The 24,914-nt window shown below is 52.7% G+C and overlaps 8 protein-coding genes across 8 annotated transcripts; 5 read left to right on the forward strand and 3 right to left on the reverse strand.

The window, feature by feature from the left end:
* The first annotated feature begins 25 nt into the window (after positions 1-25).
* On the forward strand, positions 26-4,245 carry QC761_200800 (uncharacterized protein). Its single transcript, XM_062875808.1, has 3 exons — positions 26-682; positions 740-2,672; positions 2,726-4,245. The coding sequence occupies exons 1-3, from the start codon at positions 617-619 to the stop codon at positions 3,976-3,978; spliced, it is 3,252 nt and encodes a 1,083-aa protein (XP_062734333.1). The 5' UTR covers positions 26-616; the 3' UTR covers positions 3,979-4,245.
* Positions 4,246-4,718: 473 nt separating this feature from the next.
* Positions 4,719-6,185, forward strand: QC761_200810 (uncharacterized protein; the record flags this gene model as incomplete). The annotated part of the gene is made up of 1 exon (XM_062875809.1): positions 4,719-6,185. One exon carries the CDS (start codon positions 4,719-4,721, stop codon positions 6,183-6,185), a length of 1,467 nt encoding a protein of 488 aa, XP_062734334.1.
* A 916-nt stretch (positions 6,186-7,101) lies between these two features.
* On the reverse strand, positions 7,102-9,264 carry STE7 (MAP kinase kinase (MEK); the record flags this gene model as incomplete). The annotated part of the gene is made up of 5 exons (XM_062875810.1): positions 7,102-7,888; positions 7,941-8,142; positions 8,199-8,730; positions 8,787-8,944; positions 9,004-9,264. The coding sequence occupies 5 exons, from the start codon at positions 9,262-9,264 to the stop codon at positions 7,791-7,793; spliced, it is 1,251 nt and encodes a 416-aa protein (XP_062734335.1). The 3' UTR covers positions 7,102-7,790.
* Positions 9,265-10,479: 1,215 nt separating this feature from the next.
* On the reverse strand, positions 10,480-10,805 carry QC761_0031720 (uncharacterized protein; the record flags this gene model as incomplete). The annotated part of the gene is made up of 2 exons (XM_062872270.1): positions 10,738-10,805; positions 10,480-10,656 (listed from the first exon to the last, which is right to left on the reverse strand). Exons 1-2 carry the CDS (start codon positions 10,747-10,749, stop codon positions 10,480-10,482), a joined length of 189 nt encoding a protein of 62 aa, XP_062734336.1. The 5' UTR covers positions 10,750-10,805.
* A 252-nt stretch (positions 10,806-11,057) lies between these two features.
* On the forward strand, positions 11,058-16,162 carry SPT6 (Transcription elongation factor spt6). The gene is made up of 5 exons (XM_062875811.1): positions 11,058-11,082; positions 11,103-11,546; positions 11,617-11,796; positions 11,853-15,483; positions 15,546-16,162. Exons 2-5 carry the CDS (start codon positions 11,379-11,381, stop codon positions 15,824-15,826), a joined length of 4,260 nt encoding a protein of 1,419 aa, XP_062734337.1. The 5' UTR covers positions 11,058-11,082; positions 11,103-11,378; the 3' UTR covers positions 15,827-16,162.
* A 441-nt stretch (positions 16,163-16,603) lies between these two features.
* On the forward strand, positions 16,604-18,069 carry QC761_200840 (uncharacterized protein). Its single transcript, XM_062875812.1, has 3 exons — positions 16,604-16,968; positions 17,028-17,721; positions 17,781-18,069. Exons 1-3 carry the CDS (start codon positions 16,762-16,764, stop codon positions 17,873-17,875), a joined length of 996 nt encoding a protein of 331 aa, XP_062734338.1. The 5' UTR covers positions 16,604-16,761; the 3' UTR covers positions 17,876-18,069.
* Positions 18,070-19,111: 1,042 nt separating this feature from the next.
* On the forward strand, positions 19,112-20,224 carry QC761_200845 (uncharacterized protein; the record flags this gene model as incomplete). Its single annotated transcript, XM_062875813.1, has 1 exon — positions 19,112-20,224. One exon carries the CDS (start codon positions 19,112-19,114, stop codon positions 20,222-20,224), a length of 1,113 nt encoding a protein of 370 aa, XP_062734339.1.
* A 585-nt stretch (positions 20,225-20,809) lies between these two features.
* Positions 20,810-24,381, reverse strand: QC761_200850 (uncharacterized protein). Its single transcript, XM_062875814.1, has 3 exons — positions 23,616-24,381; positions 21,000-23,548; positions 20,810-20,891 (listed from the first exon to the last, which is right to left on the reverse strand). The coding sequence occupies exons 1-2, from the start codon at positions 23,638-23,640 to the stop codon at positions 22,548-22,550; spliced, it is 1,026 nt and encodes a 341-aa protein (XP_062734340.1). The 5' UTR covers positions 23,641-24,381; the 3' UTR covers positions 20,810-20,891; positions 21,000-22,547.
* Positions 24,382-24,914: the final 533 nt, after the last annotated feature.

The raw sequence follows: 24,914 nt of genomic DNA on the forward strand, positions 1-24,914 counted from the left end.
CTCAAAGTGGCCGTTCTTCTAGAATGTTTTAGGGCTGGTACGTCACTGGCTGCGATTAGGCGATGGATCACCTGCGGGCGGCTTGACCAACCGAACAGCGCGCAAAACATCCCGGTCCGGCAGCCCCCATGCACGGCCTGACAGGGCAGTTTTAGCGGGAAGTGGCCGCCTTTTTCTTTCAAGGATCTGCGGGCAACGCAAGGAACCTGCGGCGGGGTGCGACAGGAAGACCAGAGACGGATCGAACGGCGGCGGCAAGCTGAGGCAAGCTGTGGGTGGTGCTGCTGCCCGCTGCCGGAAGCTGCACCTCAGCTTGATCTGGGAACCTGATCTGCCTGCCCAAGTGGAAGAAGCATCAAAGAAAGGAAACCAGGAACCAGCAAAAAAACAACCTCCGAATTCCATTGCATACCTCGATTCAAACCACCATCCGAACTCTCTGACGGCGAGGGATCTGTTCATTTTTCTCCCACTCGTGTCCCTTGCATTTCCCCTTTCCAACAACATCAACACGTCTCTCTTTGCGTCTGCGTGCGGGAGACTTGTTGTTCTATTCCTAAGCCGCTCACCCCTAGGTTGTTCGAAGCTTATCTTCAGATTGACTATGAACTGCTAAATGAGCTCCTCTCCGACACTGCCTTCGCCAGGCCAATGGCCACCGCGAAGGCCCTCCAAAAGAAGTGTATGTTATTATATTCCATCACGCGACATGATCCCCAAGCTAATCTAACATTCTCAGAAACTGCGCAATGGCACCTTCATCATCCCCGCCACCGGCGAGCGCTCCCGCCGCGTCTTGACCCTCCGCACCAACAGCTCCGGCCTATCCTCCCAAACCGACGGCACCCGTTCCCGCTCCCTCTCGGGCCTCACCACCTTCCCCTACGAACAAACATCCTTCTCTGACCGTTTCTCCCACCTTGCGCGACAAACCCGCGAGAAATGCGCCTGGATCCTCCGCTGGCTCGACTCGCCCGTCGGCCACGGTGTGCTGAAATGCACGCTGGCGTACACACTCGGCAGTCTGGCTACCTTCTGGGCGCCCATCTCCGACTGGTTGGGCCGGCCGGACGGTAAGCACGTGGTGGCCACGCTGACTGTTTATTTTCATCCAGCGAGGTCCGCCGGCTCGATGATTGAGGCGGTGCTGATTGCCATTGTTGCGGTGGTGTATGCGCAGATTGTCTCGATTTTGTCCATGGCGACTTCGGTGCTGGTGGGAGGGCAGTGGCATTGTGTTCCCTTGGCGCATGCGCTGGTGCTGGCCGTCTTCATAGGGGGAGGATTTGGGTTTATTGGTTGGGTGAAGCAGCGGATGGGGAATCCGTTGGTGGATGTGGGGAGTACGCTGGCTTCGTTGGCGATTATTGGGGTGGTGACCAAGGAGACGGCGGTGCTGACGGGGGTGTTTTCGAATCAAAAGATCATTCAGATTCTCAAGATGTTCTTTTTGGGGGTCAGTGCTACTACTGCGGTTAACCTTTTGGTGTGGAGGGTTTCGGCGAGATCGTTGTTGAGGGACACCATGACCAAGTCTTCGACTTCGCTGGGACACATGTTGGCCTTGATTACGAGTGGGTTTCTCAGTGGCTCAGAGGAGGATGTCACGTCGGGCCAGTTTGCGGCTGCTTCAGCTGCGTACAACCAGGTGTATCCTCAGATGATTAAGAACCTACGGGAGTCCAAGTTTGAGCGGTATCTTCTGGGTCAAGAGAAGCTGTACCAGCTTGACAGAGCCGTTGTAAGGTCTATGGAAAGGTTGGCACAGTCGATTGGTGGGCTCAGGAGCGCGGCCAACACGCAGTTTGCGCTGTTGAGAGAGTCGATGATGCAGGGGTCTGGAATGATGTCTCCGGCGGCGTCGCTCTACTCACCCGTCTTGCAGCGGACGTTGTCAAACACCCTTAAGAGCGGGAAAGGGTTTGGTATTTTGTCCGCGATTGACGAGGCGTCAGACGAGAGCAACGAGGACGAGAGAGGCCGTGTTAAGGACCGGCGTCGGTCGGATGCTACGACTGCTAGCATCCCGTTCCGCAACTCTTCTGATATCTTTGAGCTCTTTATCAACCTGCTGGGTCCGTCGATGAAGTCCTTGGCGTATACGCTCTCCGAGGTGCTGCGCGACCCACCATTTGGCACGGCCCCCGACTACGAAATCACTATCAATGATCACTTCCGCCAGAGTCTTACCGATGCTCTGTCACTCTTCAACGGGGCAAGGGCGGACGCTCTTCAGGAGTTGTACAAGCACATCGAGCTGGATCGTACGAGATCGGCCAGTATCCAAGCCGACTTTGAAGAGGTGGCGGCGGCATGCGGCCATTTCAGTTTTAGCCTGCAAGCGTTTGGGGAGGAGATGCAAAAGTACCTCGACGTGCTGGATGACTTGAAGTTCGCCAATGAGCACAGGTTACGGAGCTGGCATTGGATGAAGTGGTGGGGCAACCGACGCGGATACAACAACCGCAAGATCACGTTGCCGTTTGACCATGCGGAACGGGAGACGCTGATCAAGCCGATCAAGAAGAGCCAGATGCCGAGGGGTATTGCGGATTCCATGGTGCAGAGACGTGATACGTATGCATGGAGTGCTGTTCCTGGGACGAACAAGGTTATTGCTACGCTCTCCCAGAGGCTTCTCCGGGTGTTGAGAAAGGTGGCGAGGGATGACAGTGAGTTAAATTTCTAGCTGCTATGAAATATGCTCATGCTAACAGGTAAACAGTCCGGTTCGGCTTAAAAGTCGGGGCTGGAGCAGCATTTTGGGCCATGTTTGCCTTCATTCCGCAAACTAAGGATACTTACCAGCACTGGAGAGGCGAATGGGGTCTGCTGTCGTTCATGATCGTGTGCTCCATGACGGTTGGCGCATCCAACACCACAGGCTGGGCCAGATTTATGGGAACGGTGGCCGGTATCTCAGCATCGGGCTTCAACTGGACTATCAGCCAAGGCAGCGCACTGGCACTTATCCCCCTCGGAGCCGTGGTGGCCTTCTGGGCCTTTGTCGTCATTGTCGCTTGGGGTAAGGCTCCGCTGGGTAGAATCACGCTCCTCGCCTACAACGTTTCGACCCTGTACGCCTACAGCCTGTCGCAAAAGGTGGATGACGACGACGACGATGAAGGCGGCTCGAATCCCATCATTGGGGAAATCCTCCTTCATCGTTTCGTAGCTGTCACGGCTGGTATCTTGTGGGGATTGATCATTTGCCGGCTGGTGTGGCCCATATCGGCACGCAAAAAGTTCAAGGAGGGCTTGAGCATGTTGTACTTGCAAATGGGGCTCATCTGGAAGCGAGGACCGCTGGCTATCCTGCTCAGGAGCGATTGTTCCCGGTCCTATCTACGGTCTGGCGAGCAGGCTGCTCTCCAAAAATACGCCGCCCGGCTGGATGCCCTTCGTGGGAGCGCGACCAATGAGTTCGAGCTCCGAGGTCCCTTTCCAGCCGAACAATCCGCTCGTCTGATGGGCTGTGCGCACCGGCTCTTGGACGCATTTTACGCCATGTCACTGGTCACGCAGAGGAAGGGCAGTTTAACAGAAGGGGAGCGAGCGCTGCTGATGTACACGGCTGACGAGAGAGCGCAGCTGTGCGAACGCATCTGTCATGTGTTCCAAGTGCTGGCTTCTTCCCTGATGCTGGAGTACCCCCTGACGGACGCGGTGCCGAGTGTTGACCGGACGAGGGACAGGCTGCTGGCCAAGATTTTCCAATTCCGAAAGGAACACAATCCTAGCGTGATGCTGGACTATTCTTCTTCTAATGCGGGAAGTGGTAGTATCGGGTCGTCGGGGATGGGGTTCGGAGGACTGCTGGGTAAGCTGTCGCATTTGAACGTGGAGGAGAGAGATTATGCTCTGCTGTATGCATATGCCTTGGTAACATGGCAGGTGTCGGAGGAGCTCAAGGTGGTGGCCAAGGAGATTGAGGGGTTGTTTGGTGTGTTGGATGAGGATGCGCTTTTGTTGCAGTAAATAGGGTCAAGATTGAGTACGATAAGGGAGTGACGGCGGGCTAAAAAAGGAGTTGGTTTGGATTGGGTAGGATGGGCAATGGGAACAGGAAAGGGAATTTGTATGGGAAATAGCATGGTAATGATACCTAAGAATAAATGACATAGATGTACAAAGTTCACTTGAAGCCTTTGGTGACGTTGGTGTGGAGGTGTTGTCCGATGCCTGGCTGGAGTCTGACGTTTTGTTAGAAAACGGACTTTGACTTTGAACTGGCAGATTGTCATGGGCACCAGTCACTGAACTCATCCCGCGATATCCCAGACTTCCCCAGACTTTTGCCCGCCACTCATGATCATGACGCTGTTGACATCTCGCGACAACAGGCAGGACGAGGTCAAGAAAATGCCAAGGAAAGACATTCTTGTTGTCTGATTGGACAATGGTTGGCTGACAATGGGTCTCTGTGGAGCGCTGTCTGAGCTGTGACCCGCCTGTTTCGCGTCGTCGCGAACAATTTACGCGTGAATGCAGCGCGTCGCGCCAGGGGCAGGAATCCCGGATCCCTGCCTTTGCTCCTTCGCGTTCTTCACTTTTTAGCAATCCACTCTCGACTTCAACCTGCACTTGCTTCTGTTTTCCCTCCATTCGCTCTTCCCAGCTGTTTTCAAGACATCGTTCCCTACCCAAAAGATACCCAGCTGTGACTTCCCATCAACTCCTCCAACAAAACATTGCAGGAAAGAAAGAACCAGATCACCATGCCTGGTTTAATAACTCCCCGTAAGACGCGGTCGACCGTCAAGGACACCAAGGTCCCTCCTGCCACGTCGAGTATTGCCAACTTAAAGATCTCCAAGCTCTCGACCTTTGGGAAGGACGTCACTTCCGAGAAGAAGGCCACCACCGGCACCATCTTTGGTCGCACGTCCAACATTGAGATTGTCCTCACTACAAAGAAGAGGAAGGTTCAGGACGAGGTCGAGCCCACACCCAAGAAGCAATGTCGGGAGCCCGAGTCGAGACCAATCCCGACTACCACTCCTGTTTCGAAAAGGAAGAAGACTGTCACATTCGACCTGACTGAGAACTCCGCCCCGGCCAAGCCAACTCCAAAACGCGCCGCTCCGGCATCCACACCCAGCAAGAAGCGGTCATACCAAGCCGACGACGAGACCGATGCCTCTTCTCACACCTCGGCTCTTCTGGAACGTCTCAACATCCGATCCCCCATCCCGAAGCGCACCAAGACAGTTGTCACCCCAGCCCAAAATGATTACGACCTCCCCCAAGAGCTCCTCGACCTCCTCGACATGCAGACCGCCTTCCTCAAAACCCTGAACATGGAATACGCCCACAATGGCACCAACTCCCCCATCGACCTCCGAAGCCTCTACCCCAGTGTCACCCGCACCTGGGGAAAGCGTAGAGTATTACTCGTCGACATTCAGCGTCTGCTCGGAGTCCTAACCTGGACACCCGCCAAGTCCTCCCCCGAACCCCTCTTCATCCTCTCCGACTATGGCCGCCAGAAAATCTGCATCCACTTCTCCCCATCCCTACCTGCGGGCCCGATCAGAGAGGCCGACTTGAATATGGATTTCAAGTCCAACCTCCGCACGCTGTGGATGTCCTCCAACAAGAACGTCACCCTCTTCCTCGGCACCCTCCCCAAGGCTCCAATCAAGAAGTGCGAGAGCCTTCTCAAGGCCGCGATCCCAAAGCAGACAACCCTTGACTCCCTCAAGGCTGGTATCCAAGCCAGAAAAGAAGCCGAGCAAGCCGCCAAGGAGGAAGCCGCCAAGAAACTCGAGCAGGCGGTCAAGCCTGACGGAACAAAGATGACGCTGCTGGAGCGGATCAAGATGAAGGAGGTGGAGCTGAAGAATATGCCCGCGGGTCCTACGCCTCAGGAGCTGCAGAGGCAGGCGGCGCTTCACAGGGCGGAGGATGTGGCGGCCGTGATTGGGATGTTGTGCAAGGCCAGTGGTGGGCAGGCAAGGGTGTCGTTTACGATGCAGCAGGTCCTGACCAAGCTGAAGGATTCGCTGAGGACGCCGATTAGCAGAGAGGACGCGGGGATTTGTGTGAGGTTGTTGGCGGTGGAGGTGACACCCGAGTGGATTAGGGTTGTGAAGCTGGGGGCGAGGGAGATGGTGGTTGTTACTGTTGCTGGGCAGCCTAGTCTGACGGTGTTGAAGGAGAGAGTTGGCAAGTTGTTGGGTTGAGGGGAGGTTGAGATTAGGGTTGTCTGGGTGTGGCTTGAGGTTATTTACGGAAAGGGTGGGGGAGTCTGGGTTATGGCTTGGGAAGATGATGCGTTCTTTTTCGAAATGGGAAACATGAAGGGGAAAAAAGGACATGGTGATACCCCTATATTTTTTTGGGGAGCTTTGTTGTATAAATTTCTGGGAATGGGGACTTTGGTGGTATGTTGTTACTACTACTTTTATAACTTTGCATTTTGGGGTGGGCATGGCATTGCGTTTTTGTTGTACTTCATGGGAAAGTACGCGCGTGGTATTATAGCATAGCATATTTGGACTGAGAAGTGTGTCATGTTTGAATGAAGAAGAGTCAAAGCAAGAGTTGTGCCTGGTGGGCTTGATGTGCGTTGGTGTGGAGATATATACCCATCACTGCGGAGCAAAGCTTTTGGAAGAGGATTTTTGTTTTTGTTTCAAATAGCAAGAGGTAGGTAAACAGTTTGGGACTTTCTGACTGAGATGGTCATTTTTGAGAGGAGAGAGATGCTTACATGCATGCCATTCTCAACTTTTTCGGAGTGGCACTTGAAAGATAGTCCGCCGACTTTTAGATATCCTTGGTAGGTCTCCGAGGATAGTTGTTGATAATCAGTTCAGGGTATTCAAAACATTCCATACCTACCATGATGCCCAAACCCAGTGTAACAAAAGCGTAAGCACAAGGATCCCCCATAGCTGCTGGCTAGATAGGCAACCTGGAATACAGGCGCACAGTGTTCAACCAAGTTTATTGCACATTGTACAAAACCCCTATCATCTTCCATCTTGACTCCCCTTCCAGATCTAACAAAATCGCCTGCCGGGCTTGGCACACAATATCCATCGTCCGCTCCATCCATCCAAGCAGCTTCCCAAGCCCCTCCCAGAAAAACCCATTCCCCCGTATCCTCCCGTTTAGGCTGGGCGAGAAGTGATGTTGTAGTTAGGTCAGGACAGCTGTTGGCTTGATTAAGCAGGCGACGGCATAAATGTGATCTGGTCTGCTGATATAGAACTGGTATTTCATCGCTGAAGCTATGGAGAGACTCTTTCTCTTTGTGCCCACGATTCTGAACAGATCAGGGGTGGAGAAAAATGTGAGTTGAGAGAAAATAGTGAACAAAATCGAGGAGAAAAACAAGTCTGAAAAGAAATGATGATTTTGATGCAAGGAAACACCCTTTTCTCGTACGAATGGTTTCTCTTAGTAGTGCCTGCCGCCTGAGGACGACCCCGGCCCCATGGCCCGTCGTAGGTTTTCTCTTCTCAGCTCCTCGGAGGTTAACTGTCTTCGCGGCGCAGGAGGGAGAGGTCCGCTGGGAGGAGCTGGTCGCATGGGCAACGAAATGGTGGTTGATTTGGTGGCGGTACTGGGAGATGATGTGCGTTGAGGAGGAGCCATGCTTGGGGACGCTGTGCGCTGTGGGGGAGCCATGCTAGGAGAGGCGGTGCGCTGAGGGGGAGGAGCTGTACGTTGGGGAGGAGGAGCCATGCTGGGGGAGCCGGTACGACGAGGGGGCTGTTGGTCTTCATAGGCAACAGAGCCAGAGGGCCTGGATCTGTGCTGCATCACCGAGTTCGTGCTGGCTACTCGCGGTCCCAGTCCCGGATGTACATTCGCTCCACCTGCGCGGCCAAGGCTGATTGATCCGCTGCCGCTGCGTGGCGGGGGTCGTGTCGGTACGCTATCAAATTGGTCACGAGGTGACACCATGGTCCCCAAGATGGGAATCTCACCTGAAGTGGGTGTTTGCTGAACTCCCCCCTCATTCTGTGCTGGGTACGATGGCGAATCACTGGAGCGCAGGAGATCCTGGATAGCTGGAGAGAGCTGCGGTGCCAGATGGGACTTGCGGTTGTCCCTAACCATAAGACCGCAGGCCCATTCTCTCAGATCCACAGGTGTTCTCTTGGCTGCTTGTACAAAAGGATCGCGGTCCTGTGGGTTGGGTCAGTGTCGGTGTTGAGAAACATGCTAGGTGAGCCATCACTTACAAAAAGCTCTTGAGGGGTTGGTCGGCGCTCGGGTTCCTTGTACAGACACTTCTGAATCATATCATCAAGAATCTGAGGGAAGGCGTCGCTCTTGGGTAGCCTGGGCGCGGGCTCGTGTACAATCTGCTGAAGCAGGTCAAGAATACCGGCAGGGGCGCTCTCGGCATCAGAGAGTTGGTCCGCTGCGGCGAATGGGAACTTTCCAATAGCCAGTTCCATGATGGACAAGCCGAAACTCCACACATCTGACTTGACCGTATACTTCTCACCCTGAATTCTTTCAGGGGCCATGTATGTTGACGTACCGACAAAGGTGTCAGCGATCGAGTTGATGAGCTCACCGGATACGCCAAAATCGCAGAGCTTAATGGATCCTCGCGAGTTGACGAGGATGTTGGAGGGCTTGATGTCGCGGTGCATGATGTGGTGTTTTGAGTAGAGGTATGTAAGACCTCCAAGAGTCGCCTCGGCGATCTTGCCCAGAACATCCACACGGACGGGACCGAATACTCGTGATACCCGGTCCAGAGAGCTATCCGAATTACTGTCAGCCGTGTCAAACACCTTGAGAGCAAGAATACAACACACCCGACATCCATGTACTCCATGCACATGATCACATCGTTGTTCTCGTTCAGGAAAGCGCCGTAGAAGGTCACAATGTAGTCGGAATGGCAGCCACGCATAATCTGAAGCTCAAGAACTATGCGCTTCCGCATCTCCTTCTTAGCCTCGACATGAATGATCTGTGATTTGGAGGTTAGAACACCCAAGGAGCCAAGCAAGCCACCTTACGAAGACTAACCTTGCGGGCCATCACTGTGTTGGTCGGGATATGCTTGACTTTGCTGACGGTTCCACCATTGCCAGCTCCAAGATCCTTGATGATCTCCAGGTCTTCAGGCTTCAAGTCCAAGTTGAACTCGATACCAATTTCTAGCTGTTCGTCTTCCCCCTTTGGGCGAGCATTCTCGGCGGTCGGGGGAGGCTTAGGGGCGGCAGGTGTCAGAGCAAGACCCTTGACGTTCTTGCGCTTCATAGAGCGCGGGGCGAATGCGTCAGCCATGGTAGACGGTTCGAATTCGCGACGAGTCTTGTGTTTCGATTGTCTGGAATTACTGAGCGCGCGCCGAACCTGATCGCAATTGCCTGCGGGCAGGAGGCAACACAGGTGGAGTTTGGGCTCGGGGGGCTGGCAGGCAGCTTTGGACCGTTCGTCGGGCGCCGGTGAAAAGTAGTCTGTTGCTCTGTGGTAACCCTCTCAGAGCTACCCGAGACTAAAGATAGGTATTACTGGCAATGAATTCTCGCGTACGTCCTCGGGGTGCTGGGCTCGTCGCGTTTAGTGAGCGGTGGATAGGGCAAACCACAGTGTTGGAGAGGTCCTCGTAACCTGGAAGTCCTTGAGGCGGTATACGTATGATATGTAGGCTACAAGGCAGGTAGACACAGACAATGCGCAGCACAGGTTCAAAGAGGTAGTGAGTGAGGCCTTAAAGCGATGGCAGCGGAGAAAGAGGTTTCATTCAGAAAAAATCGGGGGGATGTGGACGTTTCCTAAGACTGAGTGTCGCGGACGGTCAGTGGCAGTCAATGTGGGGTTCCAGGAGGTGGCCTGGGCTGCGAAGAGAGAAACGAGGCACAAAGGAGGGGTGGTGTCCGTGATCCCCTGCGATTGGGAGGGGACAGGGGATGAGCCAGGGGCACGTCCCATCAAGGTGCCCTCCACCTGCCAACTGCCACTGCACGCTCACCAATGATTTCTAGAGAACGGCTGGTTTGCCGCCAATATTTGCAATGTCTTGGATGAGAGTCAGCAGTAAAGGAAATGCGACTGGATTTCCCAAGATGCGAAAAAAAGGCGCAGAGTTGACTTATCAGTATTGTCCATGTCTCTCAAAGTACAGTGTTTGGTTGAAATAGACTGCACTGTGTAAGGTAACCAAGACTTTCAGTTGTAATGGGAACCCAACTTTGAAGATGGGCTGGTAGCTACTGTAAACCTAGGTGGTAGGTCCGTCCGTTATGGCCTGGATCTGAGGTCATTTTATTACGAATTCAATACGGTCCCCTTGCACTGGCAGGAAATCTCGAGTCCGCGGCGAGAAATAGGGGCAAGCGTGTTTCGTCTGGTTTTGGTTTTTGGTCAACCATGCCGTCTGGCTTGATTGGGAAGATTTCATGCGACCTCCTCTATATCTGAAGAGAGCTATCGCCCAAGACCGCGGAGATAAGCGCTGGGCGTTTAACTGCCCACTGCGTTTGGGCTGCTACCGCCACGCTACAGCCGTCCTCCCTTGATGATCTCATCCCTGGCCTCCAAGAGCCGAGTCGTTCTCGGCCTCCACTGCACATCAAGGAGTTTCCTGGGTAGCTTCCGCCCCCGCGCCGCCCCCGCTGCCGGGGAAGCGAACGCCGAACCCACGTGCGTCAAGCCCGGGATGCTATTCCCGACGACCTGAAGCTTTGAAGAATATAAAAGTGAGATACTACATAGAACAGAGACTTGAACTGTAGTTGAAGACAGGGGACAGTGTACGTTACACATCATCAATATCAGGGATTTTTGAGAATGATATTACAGAGCCTAAAAATCATTGGGATGCGGCACCAGTGTGTGGATCTGAAATGGAAAGTATTCTTCGTTAACCAGCAATTTTAAAGGATGCCGGGATTTTGTGTTGGAATCGAGGGAATATAAATTCAAAGCAGCATGTATTCAAGAATTGTGCGTTGGCTACTGGGCGAGAACAGTCAAAGTTGAATCCCAGGTCTTACATCACTGGACCTTGAAGCACGGACCACCTACATACTCTGCACGATTACAGGCGAGGCTGAACGCGTCGTGGTGCCACAGTTGGGGCGTGCGCTGCTCCAAAAAAACCAATCTTCCTGGCTTCGCAGCAGTGTCAGCCTTCCCGTCTGTGTCGCCGGCAACTTTTGGCAGCAGGCAGCCAGAACCTTTGAGATCCCCACCACTCGCTGGACAACTTGCGCCGACCACTCCTTTCCCTTTTCTTTTGCTTTCTTTCCTTCTACACCACACGCCCGCGCCCAATTGCCAGCGGCGCTTCCCACTATCGCAAGTGACCGCTTTTTGGCCAAGCAACAAAACGCGCCAACTTACTCCGTACTACTGCTGCAGACCGACCTTCAGTTTGCGCAATCCCAACCACGAAAATGAGCAACGACTTGCGCAACCTGATTGATGGCGAGGCCGAGCTCGATGACGAGGATGATGATGCCTCCTTTGATGAGGAGGCCGGCGAGGGCCGTAGGGACAAGCCCTTAATCGATGATTCCAGCGAGGAAGAAGATGATGACGATGATGAGGAAGAAGCTAGAAGAGTATGCTCCACCTTCACCATGCGCCCACCATCCGTAGTTTCTGTTGCTAATTCATCTTTGACGTGCCTAGATTCGAGAAGGCTTCATTGTCGATGAGGACGAGGAGGAAGAGGAGGACGAAGATGTCGAAGAGCGACGCAACAGAAAGAGGCGTCGGAGAGCCGAAAGAGAAGAAGAGCAACTCGACGAAGAAGATCTCGATCTCATCGGTGAAGCAAACCCAGACTGGGGACGCAAGGCACAGCCCCAGGTACGCTCAGCCAGTTGATCATATCAACATTCATCATGTGCTAACACCATGTCCAGCAAAACAAGTTCAAGCGGCTGAAGCGCGGCCATCGCGATGAGGATCGTGGCTCCGAACGCCGCGGCCTGGCCGAGATCTTTTCCGACGATGACGAAGAAATGGCCGACGACCGAGCCTATGGCCGCCAGAGCCACCGCCAAGCCGACGAGTTTGATGACTTCATCGAGGAAGACTACCCCGAAGATGATGAGGAGCGCATCCAACGCCAGGAGGATATGGAAGTTGCCCGGCCGAGAGATAAGGGTCTCACCGTCGATACGACTGGTCTGGATAAGGAGGCGCTTGACGACATGGAAGCTATTTTCGGAAATGGCGAAGACTACGACTGGGCTCTGCAGATGGAGGAAGAAGAGGAGGAGCGCGAACGTGAAGAGCAGCAGATCGAGCTCAAGGATGTTTTTGAGCCGTCGCAACTCAAGGAGAAGCTCCTTACCGACGAGGACAACGAGATTCGCGTCAACGACGACCCAGAGCGTTTCCAACTGGATCGCAAGCCTTTCCAACATCAGCAAACTTCGGCCGAAGGGTTCAAGGAGGAGGCCAGATGGATTACCAACCTCATCTTGCCACACAAGCGCCTTTCAAGTGATCTTCACGGGCCTTTGACTAAGGCTGTGTGCCAGGTACTCGAGTTCTTCGTCATCGACGCCTATGAAGTGCCCTTTGTTTTTCAGCAACGCCGAGACTACCTCATTCATGCCAAGAAGTCACGAAACTTGGATCGTGATGATCCGGATGCTCCCGCATTCAACATTGATGCCGAAAAGTTGCTTAACCAGGATGATCTCTGGCGCATTCTTGAGCTGGATATCAAGTTCCGGTCCCTGGTTGAGAAGAGAACAGTGCTCGAGAAATCATACAACAGCTTGAAAGAGAAGCTCAACATCCAGGACGACATCATCGAAAGCATGACTCGTGCGGCCGAAACGACAGAAGAGTTGCAGGATCTACAGGATTACTTCAACTTCCGGTACTCTGCCGAAATCAAGCAGGCTGCTGTCATGGCCGCTCAGGAGGAGGGTCACCAGACCGAACAGCTCAAGCGTCCGGGCACCAAGACAGCCCTCTTTGAGCGCATCAGGAAGTCCAAGGCCTACGAGTTCGTGCAGGCACTCGGCATCTCGCCTGATCAACTTGCCAGAAACGCGCTACAAGACGGAAGGAGGGTTTCATCTGATGACAATCCCCAGGACCCCATCTCGCTCGCGGATAGCTTAGTGGACAACTTTTTCTACACGGCCGAACAGGTCACCAACGCGGCCCGCCAGATGTACGCAGAAGAGCTCTTCGTCAGCCCTCGGATGCGCAAATTCTTCCGTAAAAACTACTACGGCACTGGCATTGTGAACTGCCGTCGCACAGAAAAAGGTCTCAGGAAGATCGACGAGTCTCATCCGTATTACGAGATCAAATATCTTGTCAACTACAGCATCATGGATTTCGTGGATCGGCCCGAGGTGTTCTTGAAGATGATGAAGGCAGAAGAAGAAGGCCTGGTGGAAATTCGCGTCGAGCTCAGCAACGAGCGTAGCTTTAGGAAGAATCTTTACCAAGATTTCGTATCCGACAACTTCAGCTCGCTGGCTGATGCGTGGAATGGGGAGAGAGAAAAAGTGCTCGACATGGCCATTAACCGTCTCCACAAGGTGATTGAGAAGGGTGTCAAGGAATCCATACGGACTGCGTGCCAGGAACGGCTTCTCCAAGCCTGCCGTGAGGAGTATTCTAAGCGTCTCGATCAAGCCCCGATCAAGCCCAAGGGCATGGTTCTCGGCACAGTACCTCGAGTGCTTGTTCTCACCAACGGCATGGGTGACCCCGGCCGCGACCCTATCTACTGGGCGTGTATGGACGAGCATGGCAAGGTGAATGAGTACGGCACCTTTAACAACCTGGCTCGGGATGAGAACCAACGCGAGGAGTTTGCTTCGCTTTGCGTACGGAAGGAGTTTGACATGGTCGGTATTTGTGGCTTTTCGGCAGACACACAACGGCTCATCAAAGACGTCGAGGGCCTCATCAGCGACAAGGGTCTTATGGGCCCTCCCTACCCTGACCCGAAAACTGACGAGAGTCGTGTCGATCTCTTGGATGTTGTCGTCGTCAACGATGAGGTTGCGCGCCTGTACAAGGACAGCCCCCGGGGCGTCACAGACCACCCCACGTTGAATCCTCTTACTCGCTACTGTATCGCTTTGGCTCGGTACATGCAAAATCCGCTGAAGGAATATGCCGCTCTGGGCAAGGATGTGATCTCGTTGTCGATCCACCCATACCAGCAATATCTCCCGCAAGACAAGCTCCTCAAGCAGTTGGAGACGGCGATGGTTGATATGGTCAACCTTATCGGTGTTGAAATCAACGAAGCTATGAAGGATCCATATACCGCAAACTTGCTTCCCTATATCGCTGGTCTTGGCCCTCGCAAGGCGCAGCTTTTGATCAAGGGAATCAATGCCAACGGCGGTGTCGTCAATGCTCGTGACGAACTGGTTGGTGATTTCTCTCGCCACAAGATCCCAGTGCTGGGCCCAAGAGTGTGGAACAATGCCGCAAGCTTCCTCTACATCGAATACGACTCTACCCATCCTGACTCGGATCCACTGGATAACACACGTATCCATCCCGAGGACTACGACCTGGCTCGCAAGGTCGCCGCCGATGCCTTGGGTCTCGACGAAGAGGATGTCAAGGCCGAGACGGACCTTAATGGACCAGCCGCTATTGTTCGCAAACTCTTCAATGATGATGTCCAAGAAAAGGTGAATGAGCTGATCCTCGAGGAGTACGCCGAGCAGTTGGAGCGCGAGTACTCGCAACGGAAGCGCGCCACGCTTGAGGCTATCAGGGCAGAGCTGCAAGTGCCGTTTGAAGAGCTTCGCAAGAACTTTGTAACTCTTACTGGCGACCAGATCTTCACCATGTTCACCGGTGAGACAAGGGAGTCGCTTTGCGAGGGTATGATTGTGCCAGTCAATGTCCGCGTTGTGAAGGACGACTTCGCTATCGTCAAGCTCGACTGCGGCATCGAAGGCAGAATTGAGGCTCATGAAACCTCGCACCGCCACTCCGTCAAGGATGTTTTGAGCGTGGGCCAGACGGTTCAAGCCAAGCTCATCGATGTCAACCGCAAGGACATGACCTGCAAGCTCACCATGCGGGAAGAGGAGATGCGCAGACCTTATCGCAAGAACTATGATCACGGCCGGGATCAATGGGATTATAGACTGGAAGATGCCGACCGTGAGGAGCTGCGCGAGAAGGACAGGGTGACGGGACGCACTCAGAGGGTCATCAAGCACCCGCTTTTCAAGCCTTTCAACAGCACCCAGGCCGAGGAATATCTCGGCGGGCAACCCCCCGGAGAGGTTGTCATTCGGCCATCGTCCAAGGGTAATGACCACCTTACCATCACGTGGAAGGTGGCCGACGGTGTCCACCAGCATATTGACGTGCTGGAGCTCCAAAAGGACAATGAGTTCTCTGTGGGCAAGGTCCTCAAGGTCGGGAGCAAGTACACATATACCGATCTGGACGAGTTGATTGTCGACCACGTCAAGGCCATGGCGAAGAAGGTCGATGAGCTGATGCAGCATGAGAAGTTCCAGAAGGGATCGCGTGCCGATCTTGGTAAGTTCTTCCTCCCAACATACTGTTCTGGCCACTGATGGATCACTGACACGTCAAAACAGAAAAATGGCTCACAACATATATCGATGCCAATCCAACTCGTTCCACCTACGCCTTCTGCATTGACAAGAAGCACCCGGGCTATTTCCACCTGTGCTTCAAGGCGTCCAAGAATTCCAAAGTCAACGGATGGGTGGTCCGTGTCGTACCCCATGCTTACGAGCTGATGAAGAACGCCTACCCGGATATGAGAGCTCTCACGAACGGGTTCAAGCTCCGGTATCAAAGCGAGATGCTGAAGATGCAGCAGGGTGGCGGTGGAGGAGGGGGCCAGAGACGCTAGTAGTGTCTACGTCGATGGTTCTGTTTTCCGACGAGTTTGGGGTTGTTATCAATTTTATGTATGCTCACTTGCCTCTTATCTTTTCAAGGGGCGAGCAACAAAAGAAAAATCATGGATTTCAGACTGGTTTTGGTTTGGCATGCAAGGCGGGCGGTGAATTGAGGAAAGGGGGTCATAAGCGAACGAAAAACCAGAAAGTAGAGTTTAGTAGATGAATGTTTGATGGGGGGAGGGCGCATATAGGGGACAGTGCCATGAAATTGTAGTTTGATAGTGTTGTTAATGAAAAGCAGTCACCCAATGCATATGTTGTTCGAGGCCTGAAGGGAGATGGCATTGGGGCTGGAGGCCACAAAGCTACTACATAGGAACAGTTCGCTGAAGAGATCACCTTGTGTGGCAGTTTCACCAAGTCTCACCAAAGAAGCGAAGCTCTCATGTTGTTGTGGACAGAATAATGGGTACTGCAAGTTAGTCATACGCATAATCACTATCAAACTATCAACTTACACCTTTTTCAAAAGTAGATAGGGCTCTTAGTATTCTTTTTATGCCTATTAGCTATCTTTTAAGGTATATCAATTACTTTTTGAGGCCTATCAACTATGTTTTGAGGCCTATTAACGATCTTTCGACGCATGGTTGAAGACTTATGCAGCGCTGGTGATTTTGTGGCTCTGAAGCATTAATCAGAACCATTGAATGCAACCCTAACCCCTAACCATTCATCTGCACCATGGGTACGTCACCGCCAAGACTTTTGACCACAAGGGTTCACGTCGCTTTGAGGACCCCTCTTCAGGGAGCTCTAGCTCAAACGTCCTGTTGCTTCCAACAGAAACGGCACAGCTCTGGACCCCCCCAATTCCTTCTCTGTCTCTGTACACATCTACTACCTCACATCAGTCCCGCATTCATCACCGCATATTCTCAAAATGCCTATCCCAGAACCTGATCTAGCTACCCGAGCTCCCGAGAGCGACGCTGCCGAAGACCAGCAAGACTCTCCAGCTCTTTCTGCCATTGCCGCTCCAACTCCTCCGGAGCAACCACAACTATGCGACAACTGCGTATCTGACAGACCAACTCCAGCTGGCAGTGGAGCGCCACAAGGAGAGCTCACTACTCTCGGCGGGATAGATGTACAGCGTCCTTAGACCCTCACCCCTACCAACCGGAACTAACTCTGCCCTCCTGCCAGGTCTACATAACCAAACCCCCATCTTACCCTTCCACCCCAGCCCGGCTACTCCTCCTCTTAACAGGCGGTACCGGTCTCAAGTCAACCAACAACCAGCTCCAGGCCGACATCTTCTCCATCGAGGGCAACTACGTCGTCGTCATGCCAGATCTCTTCTCTGGCGACCCGGCGCCAAATTCCCAAGTCAAGGAAGACGACCCCGACATCCAAGCGGGTGATGGGGGAGGCTTCTTAGGGATGTTTAAACTCAAGGCTGTGGAGACGGCCAAGAGCTTCATGATTGACATGTGGCTTGCGCGACACACCGAAGACAAGATCCTACCCATCATCCACAAGGTTCTGGACGCGGCAAAGGAGGAGTTTGCGGATGCGGTTGGGAATGGTGAGGGGGTGTATGCGGTGGGGTATTGCATAGGGGGACGGTATGTCCTGTTGCTGGGGCAACAGAGGGAGAAAAGGGGGGAGGATGTGGAGCAGGGTGATGTCAAGGAGGGACCGTGGATCAAGGCGGGTGCGGTGGCGCATGCGACGATGGTGTTGAGGCAGGATTTTGTGGGGTTGAAGGCGCCGGTTAGCTTGGTCAATGTGGAGAGCGATCCTATGTTTCCTGATGAGGTGAGGGTTGCTGGGGAGGATGAGATGAGGAAGGGGGGGGTGGAGCATGAGGTGAAGGTTTATCCTGGGGTTCCGCATGGTGAGATTTCTTTCAATCAGGGGGGTGCGGAAAGAGAGAGTTGGCTAACGTGATGATAGGTTTTGCTGTTGTGGGGGAGTATGAGGATGGGAATATCAAGGAGGCGCAGAAGACGGCGTATGGACAAATGTTGAAGTGGTTACAGGATCATTGATGGGGGAAGGGTGTGGACTGCTGGTTAGGATCAGGCGTCGTGGGCACTTTTTTCTCTCGTTTTCGAAATACCTATGGAATGGGCAGAGCAATGGCATCATGCAGGCAGGTTCAGTGTTTGGGTGGCTTATTGCTCTTGTTGTTAGTGTTATTCGTCCTAAATTGACAGCTCAAACAGAACCAAAGTGTCACTACTTTTCTTCACACAATGACATGTGAAAGAATATAATTGCTGGTGTGGACGTGGACCGGCGTAGAATGATTGGCTTAGGCGAACCTCAAGTAATAGAACGGGCACGGAAGAACCCCCAAGCACAGCCATGCACGTCCCGAATTTTTAGGACCAGTCGCCATCTGCGATGTACTTTGATTTCCCCCCCAAACAGGTGGCGATGAACAGTATAACATGAAAAGCACATCAAAAGCCGCTTCGGGCCAAGCCTATGGAGGATCATGACGTCCCTCGACCAGGCAGGCTATGGACTCGAAACCGTTGAGGGAGAGAATTGTCATAGTAGTCAACGTCATCTGTAAAGGCACCAGGGGGAGCCAAAAGAGATAATCGGCCACGGGGCGGGAGGAGACATTGTAGGCGCCTCCCGGCTCATATGGTCACCTTTCTGGCGGTGGGTGTTGTCAGGTGAGACACAAGGCAAACTGCGGGGCAGAGAAGCGATTCTTCAGTCTGCCCGGGCAAGGAGTTCGGGCACTGCTCGTTGTCATGATATAGGACTATCATATCGGCTTTCTAAACACTTGCCGGCTCTGCAGAAGTAGGGTCTATAGCCCGGAACCCCATGGGGATATGATCGAGGCTCTAACAGCAGTTTGCAAGATAAACCAGACTCCAAGTTGTAGGATCTCCACACAAGCAACTGACACCTTCCTTGGAGATTTCTCGCGTTCTTAATGTTGCTGAAGTAACAGGGCAGACAATGCGGCTTCGGCTGCTTGGTCTGGCTTGGGGCGGGAGTGGGAAAGGGGGGGGGGGAGGGGACGGGGGCTGGAGAGAGGTTGAACAGCCGGGCGCAAGCCATATGCCCAGCATACACGTTGAACAGCCCATCATTATAAGCTCTCAAGACACTGGTTTGTTTTTTGATCTTCCTTTTCTCAAGTACTTCCTTTCTCAAGTATTTCCTTTCTCAAGTACTTCCTTTTCCCCCCTCTCTCTTCCAATTTTGACACATCATCACACTCGTTTCCTGCCCAACTTTTGCACCTAACACCTTCCCAAATGGACGTTATCCAGTACCTAGCCGGCTTTAGAACTCGGAGGCATCGAAGGCAGCAGCCTTATTCCGACGCTCACAGAGCAGATTCCATGCGCCGTAGACTTCCGATCAACAATCGCTCAGAACCGGCGATACAGCTTGTGGCGGCTAACAATGAAGAAACCAATCATACAGTTGAAGAAGCACGCGACGTAGATTTGCCCGATACCACTAACGCTGGCGTACCTGAGGCGAACAGCAGCACATCTCTGGAGATGAAACTGAACGACCTCATGGAACTCGTTACCTCGCTCACCGCCTCAATCGTGACCAGGCCCGAAAACATAGCCTTTGCCCAGTCACCAACTGGTTTGGTTATCAACACCTCGACGACGGAGCGAGCCATTAATGAGCATCAGCCAACCGATGGTCTCGTTGAAGCAACCGCGGCACCTCAACAAGTCAACAACCCAAACACCCCTGGTCAAATCCCGCCCGTGGCTGGCCAAGGCTCGAGTCTTGAGGAACAGATGGACAATCTTGCGGTCATTGTCACCTTCTTGGTCCTCATGTTAGCCGATAGAGCCCAAGCCCCCGTCCCGCCCGAGGCACCCGCCGCCGATCCTGTTGAAGCCTCAGCACAGGAGAAAACCATGCCTCCATGTAGTCAAGACCGCACCGTAACAGTCCAGACATTACCGCAAGCCGATAAAACTAGCACTGACAGTGCCAGCACGAGCACCAAAAGCACGCAGCTGCCGTACACGCTCAGCGAGCCCCGAAGAGCATCAACTGAACCGCCTCTCCAAGCGACAAAAGTCAAACTCCCAATGTCAGATCAGCACCAACAAAGCAAGAAGAATCACAACACCGCACCGGTTTTTATTTTGCTCGGCCTCACAGATTTACTGGTCTATTTCTCGTCGGTCAGGGTCCTTGTGGAATGCCTGGTCTTTCCCGTGATCCTGTTTGCGCTTTACCTCTGCTTTGGCAAGTCTGCCTGCTTTTGCTCGTGGACCTGGAGACCGCGCATTTGGAAAGAACAGGTCAAGGTGGCTTGGGCTCAGTTGACCGGTGGCGGGGTTGGCGTGGGCCTGGAGATTGGCAATGAGGAAAGAAAAGCTCGAGGCGGTTAGTTTGGTCTCAGTTGAATGGCACTTGAGAGCGACTCTAGAATAGGACGATAGCCCCATCGGGTATGGAGGTTTCATTCTGAGTTTGTTTCAGCATTGCGGGCTAAGAGAAAGTTTGGATTTCCTTTTCACTGTTGGATGGGGGATAGATTGGCATGTTAATGATGTTTTATGACAGCTTGGTGTGGATAGATATGATCATCAGGATGGGATTCCCTCATTTGTTTCCTTTTTTCATCAAAATGGTCAAAACTGTATGTTGAACCCAACTCGTTTCCTGTTTTCTCACACTTTTCTGGTGAGCAATCCTCATTCTTATCTCTTTTTCCCAGACAGAAAAGGTGGCTCCATTGTTTACAGAGCCTAGCCAAGTCTGGGATGACGTGTATATACTTTTCTTCCATCCTATCTATGGAGCTTGGGCGGTTGGCGGGGGGAGGTTACGTTTTTATATCATATCAACCAGACGGCAGCGGCCACGAAGCGCGAAGACGAAAACTGTTTCCGGGTTCGTGGACGATAGATGATGGGAAGATGTGATATGGTCTAAATGAAACTAGGGGAGCTGGGACAAGATAAGAATAGGATGGAAGACAATAATGATGGTTGTGCCGACTTTGACTATCTTTCAAGACCTCTTAACTATCTTTTAAGGCTTATTAAATGGTTTCTAACGTTTAATAGTCATTGTTCGTAATATAGTTAAACTCTATGTAGATGGGGGCGGGGGCTTGGTTAGATAAACAGGGGGCTCCATAAAGGTTCTCTCTTCACTTACCCCAAACGAAACCACAAAGGGACCAGTTGCTTGACTCTTCTGGTATTTTGCACCCAATAACAGCGAAATTCCAAATTACTCGCAGAACTCAAGCTCCGCGACATCCTGGTATGTGTAGCAGCTTTAGATTGTCTTCTTCCAAAACCCGCTGATACCAAGAACCTTCAGTCTCTGCTTTGCCGAAATGGCCCCTCCGCATGTGCCCGACGATACCTATCATGAGGGAGCGGTGCTTGAGATTCAACGACATCTACCACCGGAACCATTTGGAATTGTGGGACGCATTCGCTATAAACTCCCGGAGAAGAGAAGCGAGTGGAATGCGTTCTGGTCGAGTGCCACCTATTGGTGTCCAAAAAGCCGAGTCGAGCTTGCTTTGGCTCATCCCCCCATCACGACAACCGAAGTCAAGAATCCTGAAAGTCGCAAGTTCACCATCACTCGGATCATTCAGTTCAATGAGCATACGGAAGGTCAAACGGTCTTCGAGGGAGTCATCATATTGGCGAACGGAAAACGCAACGAAGTGATCGCTAAAGTTTACGATGGCGCTTATTACTCTCTGGATGAACGCTACGGCAACTCTTGTGACGCCGCCTGCCCGGATGTGATGACGAAAGCGGACCTGCATTATTCCATTGAGTCCTCGCGCATATGAGGAAATCCGCACTGCTGGCTTTGCCGGGTCCGTTGTTCCCGACTTTTACGGGGCATGGACAATCTCGCTCGAGTCGGGGGACGGTGTAGTACGCTCTGTCCGCATGATTTTTCTGGAGAAGATACACGGCGCTTACGCGATGGAAAAGATAATCACCCAGGCGACTACGCAGGAGGCACCGCATTCTTCCTTCGACTCAAATCGGTTCGCTCCGCTGACCCAAGAGTTTCTCAACTCCCAGCACCGCAATAAATAGGAACCCTAGGGTGCTTTATTTATTGGAACAACCTGGTCGAACCGCTCACCCGACTTGACATAAAAGTCTCAGTGTGTGTGTGTGTGTGTGTGTGTTTTGAAGCGAGCAAATGGAAATTCGAGGGCAAGCAAGCGTTAGTGAGATTGAGGTATTGGTGCAGGAGACGTATGGTGAATATGAGGAGCTTGGGGCTGGTGAGTAAGGTATCTCGTCCCATCCCTGAGGCGGAGATCAACATGCCTATCGACCCAATCTTGTAGTAGAGAATCTCGTTTCTAGAGGGTATATCGATCCAACGGGTCCTCTACCTTACCACTGGCCATACATTGATACAGCTCCCCATACCATTCTAAGCCAAGGTAGGCTTCCCGATTTGCAACAGAGGGCATAAGTCCTGTAAGTAGAGATTCCAACGGACCTCCAATCCCATCAATATCCTTAGCTAGCATTTCCCCCACCGAACTAAATAAAGTCCCTCCTCCAACAGAGCAGAGTTTAAGGCTGTCCTGCTATGTGGGGTTCACACTACATGGCCAGGCCTTTTACTATGTTACAGGGAAGGTAAGTAAATCGGTAGATAGGGAGGGGGCCGCTAGTAAGACAAATAGGGGGCTCCGTAAAGATTCTCTCATGCTTATGAGATTGTGCAAATGACCTTCCCCATGGTCTCATTCGCCTCCAACACCTCATGTCCCTTCTGAATCTCCTCCCAAGGCAAAACCCTATCAACAAACACCTTCAGCTCACCCTTCTCAAACTTTGGAAGATACTCCTGCTCCAACCTATCCCTCAGCTTCCCCTGATACTCCTCATCCCTACTCCTCAACGTACTCCCCTCCACCCTCACCCTCTTATACAACAGCTTCCCAATATTAACCCTATCCGGCGTCTGCATGCCCCCCATCAACCCCAGCATCACAAGCCTCCCATCCCTCGCCACCACATCCAGATTCTTCTCAAAGTAACCCCCCCCAACAAAGTCAACAATAAGATCCACTCCCTTCCCACCCGTAGCCTCCAAAATTCCCTTCACCCAATCCTCGCTCTTGTAATTAAACCCCTTCGTCGCCCCCAACGTCCCCTCAATGAACTTGATCTTCTCCCCCGTCCCAGCCGTAGCATATGTCTCCTTCGCCCCCGATACTCTCGACAGCTGTATCCCCGAGATCGACACCGAGCTCGCCCCAGCATGCCACAGTATCGTCTTCCCCTCCGCACCCCCCAGCACAAAATCCAACGCTTGAAGCGCGGTAATCCACGTCTCTGGTATCCCAGCCGCCTGCTCAAACGACAACCAGTTCGGTTTATGCAAGAGCATCCGGGTAGAGACAGAGATGTACTCCGCATAAGCCCCACCATAAGCCAAACCGAAGACCTCGTCTCCCTTCTTGAAGTGCTCGTGTTCCTGGTTTGGCTCGTCTCCACCGAAAGAGACGATCGTGCCGCTGAATTCTACTCCTAGGGTGGACGGTGCCTGGGGAGGGAGGGGGTAGTTCCCTTCTCTTTGGAGGAGATCCATACGGTTGAGGCCAAAGGCCTTGATTCTGACGAGGGCGTGGCCTGCTGGGGAATGGGGGATAGGGGTGGAGGGGTTGATGAAGAGGGCTGAGGCGGGACCTTTGCCGTTCTTGATGTCTGCGGTTGAGGTTAGTGGTTGGTTGAGATGACGGGGGTGGTGATGGTGATGGTGAGGGGGACTTACCGACTGCTTTCATGAGATCAGGCATTTTGTCAGAATTTCAGGCTAAGCGTTTCGATGAGTGACTGAATTGGTGAGTGGCAGGAAAATAAAAACCGATATAAAACGCGCTGTTAATAGACACATAAACGCCGTTGATTAGAGCGGAAGACGTTGAAAACGGCGGCTTGTAAATGGTGGGGTTTAGACGGATGACGTTATGATATGGCGGGGTATATCTGAGGAAGACATCTGCGATCCGGCCCCATCCAGCAACCACCAACCGGCCGGGTGCCGACATTGTGCAACAGGCAATCAACATCGAGGGTACCGGCCGGTCTCCGCACACGACGTCTACCGACGGGCTGTCCGGGCACGACCCGGACTTAGCATATTGCATGAAAGGAATGTGGTGCAACAACAAGGGAAAGTCGGACACAACAGCCATGTCCGACTATGAAAGGAACACTTGTTTCGTTGACCATTTTGAGAAACAAAGCAGCTAGCCAATACATTCAGAGACCAAAGGGTGAAAGTATTCAGAAGCCGTCGTCCTTGATAATCAGCGGTTCAGCATCATCCATGCCGTCTGTCAAAGACGGTGTGAGAGCCAGAGTTGAGCAAAACTAAAGTTCAAGATCACCAACACAATATACTATGCTTCGTGCTGTTGTTTGTGTCACGCTCTCTTCGCTCTGGGCACCATATGCAGCATCTTGCATAGTGGGTAATAGATGGCGGAAATTACACACACATATTGGACCTGCATCTGCCAACATGTCCAAGAGTTTGAAGCGGTAAGCGTCAATACATCCGGCATCGGACTGCACATTCCAGCGAGGTTTTTTATTTTTTTCCTTCTTATCTTCTGGACGCGTGTTTGATAGACATGATCAACAGGTGGTGACAGGTTGACAGGAAAGATGACGTCGTCCCGAACATCCGGATCGGGTCGCCGTGGCATTGCGGGACTCGGCCATCAACGGCGGATCATAGGGCATGGGCACACTTGGAACATGTGAAGGAAGCTCCACAGTCAGTCGGCTGATTGGGCCGGGTTCCTTCAGGGGGGCTGGAAGAAAAAGTTCCTGTTGTTGTCAAGGAGATGGGCATAACGGGGCGGCCTTTTAATGAAGCTTCAGGCCCCCATAAAACAATGGGGCCAATCGGCTGGGAGGGAGTCCAGAACAAACACGGCGTTTTCCAGAAATAGCCGGCGCATTTCCTGAACGACCGGGTCGAACCGTGATAAAAAACGAAGTGATGATTTATCAATGCGAGCCACCAATTGACAAATACGCAAAGAGGCAGCAATACGAGACC

The sequence above is a fragment of the Podospora bellae-mahoneyi genome, chromosome 2 (genome assembly GCF_035222275.1).
Source record: "Podospora bellae-mahoneyi strain CBS 112042 chromosome 2, whole genome shotgun sequence".
NCBI lineage: Eukaryota > Fungi > Ascomycota > Sordariomycetes > Sordariales > Podosporaceae > Podospora > Podospora bellae-mahoneyi.

Bases quoted from the DNA above. Each gene is read 5' to 3' on its own strand.
- QC761_200840 (XM_062875812.1), top strand. From the start codon at position 16,762: ATGCCTATCCCAGAACCTGATCTAGCTACCCGAGCTCCCGAGAGCGAC. The intron at 16,969-17,027 runs GTACAGCGTCCT...CCCTCCTGCCAG, and splicing joins CTACTCTCGGCGGGATAGAT to GTCTACATAACCAAACCCCC. The intron at 17,722-17,780 runs GTGAGATTTCTT...ACGTGATGATAG, and splicing joins TTATCCTGGGGTTCCGCATG to GTTTTGCTGTTGTGGGGGAG.
- QC761_200800 (XM_062875808.1), top strand. From the start codon at position 617: ATGAGCTCCTCTCCGACACTGCCTTCGCCAGGCCAATGGCCACCGCGA. The intron at 683-739 runs GTATGTTATTAT...TAACATTCTCAG, and splicing joins GAAGGCCCTCCAAAAGAAGT to AAACTGCGCAATGGCACCTT. The intron at 2,673-2,725 runs GTGAGTTAAATT...ACAGGTAAACAG, and splicing joins AAAGGTGGCGAGGGATGACA to TCCGGTTCGGCTTAAAAGTC.
- QC761_200850 (XM_062875814.1), bottom strand. From the start codon at position 23,640: ATGCCTGATCTCATGAAAGCAGTCG. The intron at 23,549-23,615 runs GTAAGTCCCCCT...CCTCAACCGCAG, and splicing joins TGATCTCATGAAAGCAGTCG to ACATCAAGAACGGCAAAGGT.
- SPT6 (XM_062875811.1), top strand. From the start codon at position 11,379: ATGAGCAACGACTTGCGCAACCTGATTGATGGCGAGGCCGAGCTCGAT. The intron at 11,797-11,852 runs GTACGCTCAGCC...CACCATGTCCAG, and splicing joins GACGCAAGGCACAGCCCCAG to CAAAACAAGTTCAAGCGGCT. The intron at 15,484-15,545 runs GTAAGTTCTTCC...ACGTCAAAACAG, and splicing joins GGGATCGCGTGCCGATCTTG to AAAAATGGCTCACAACATAT.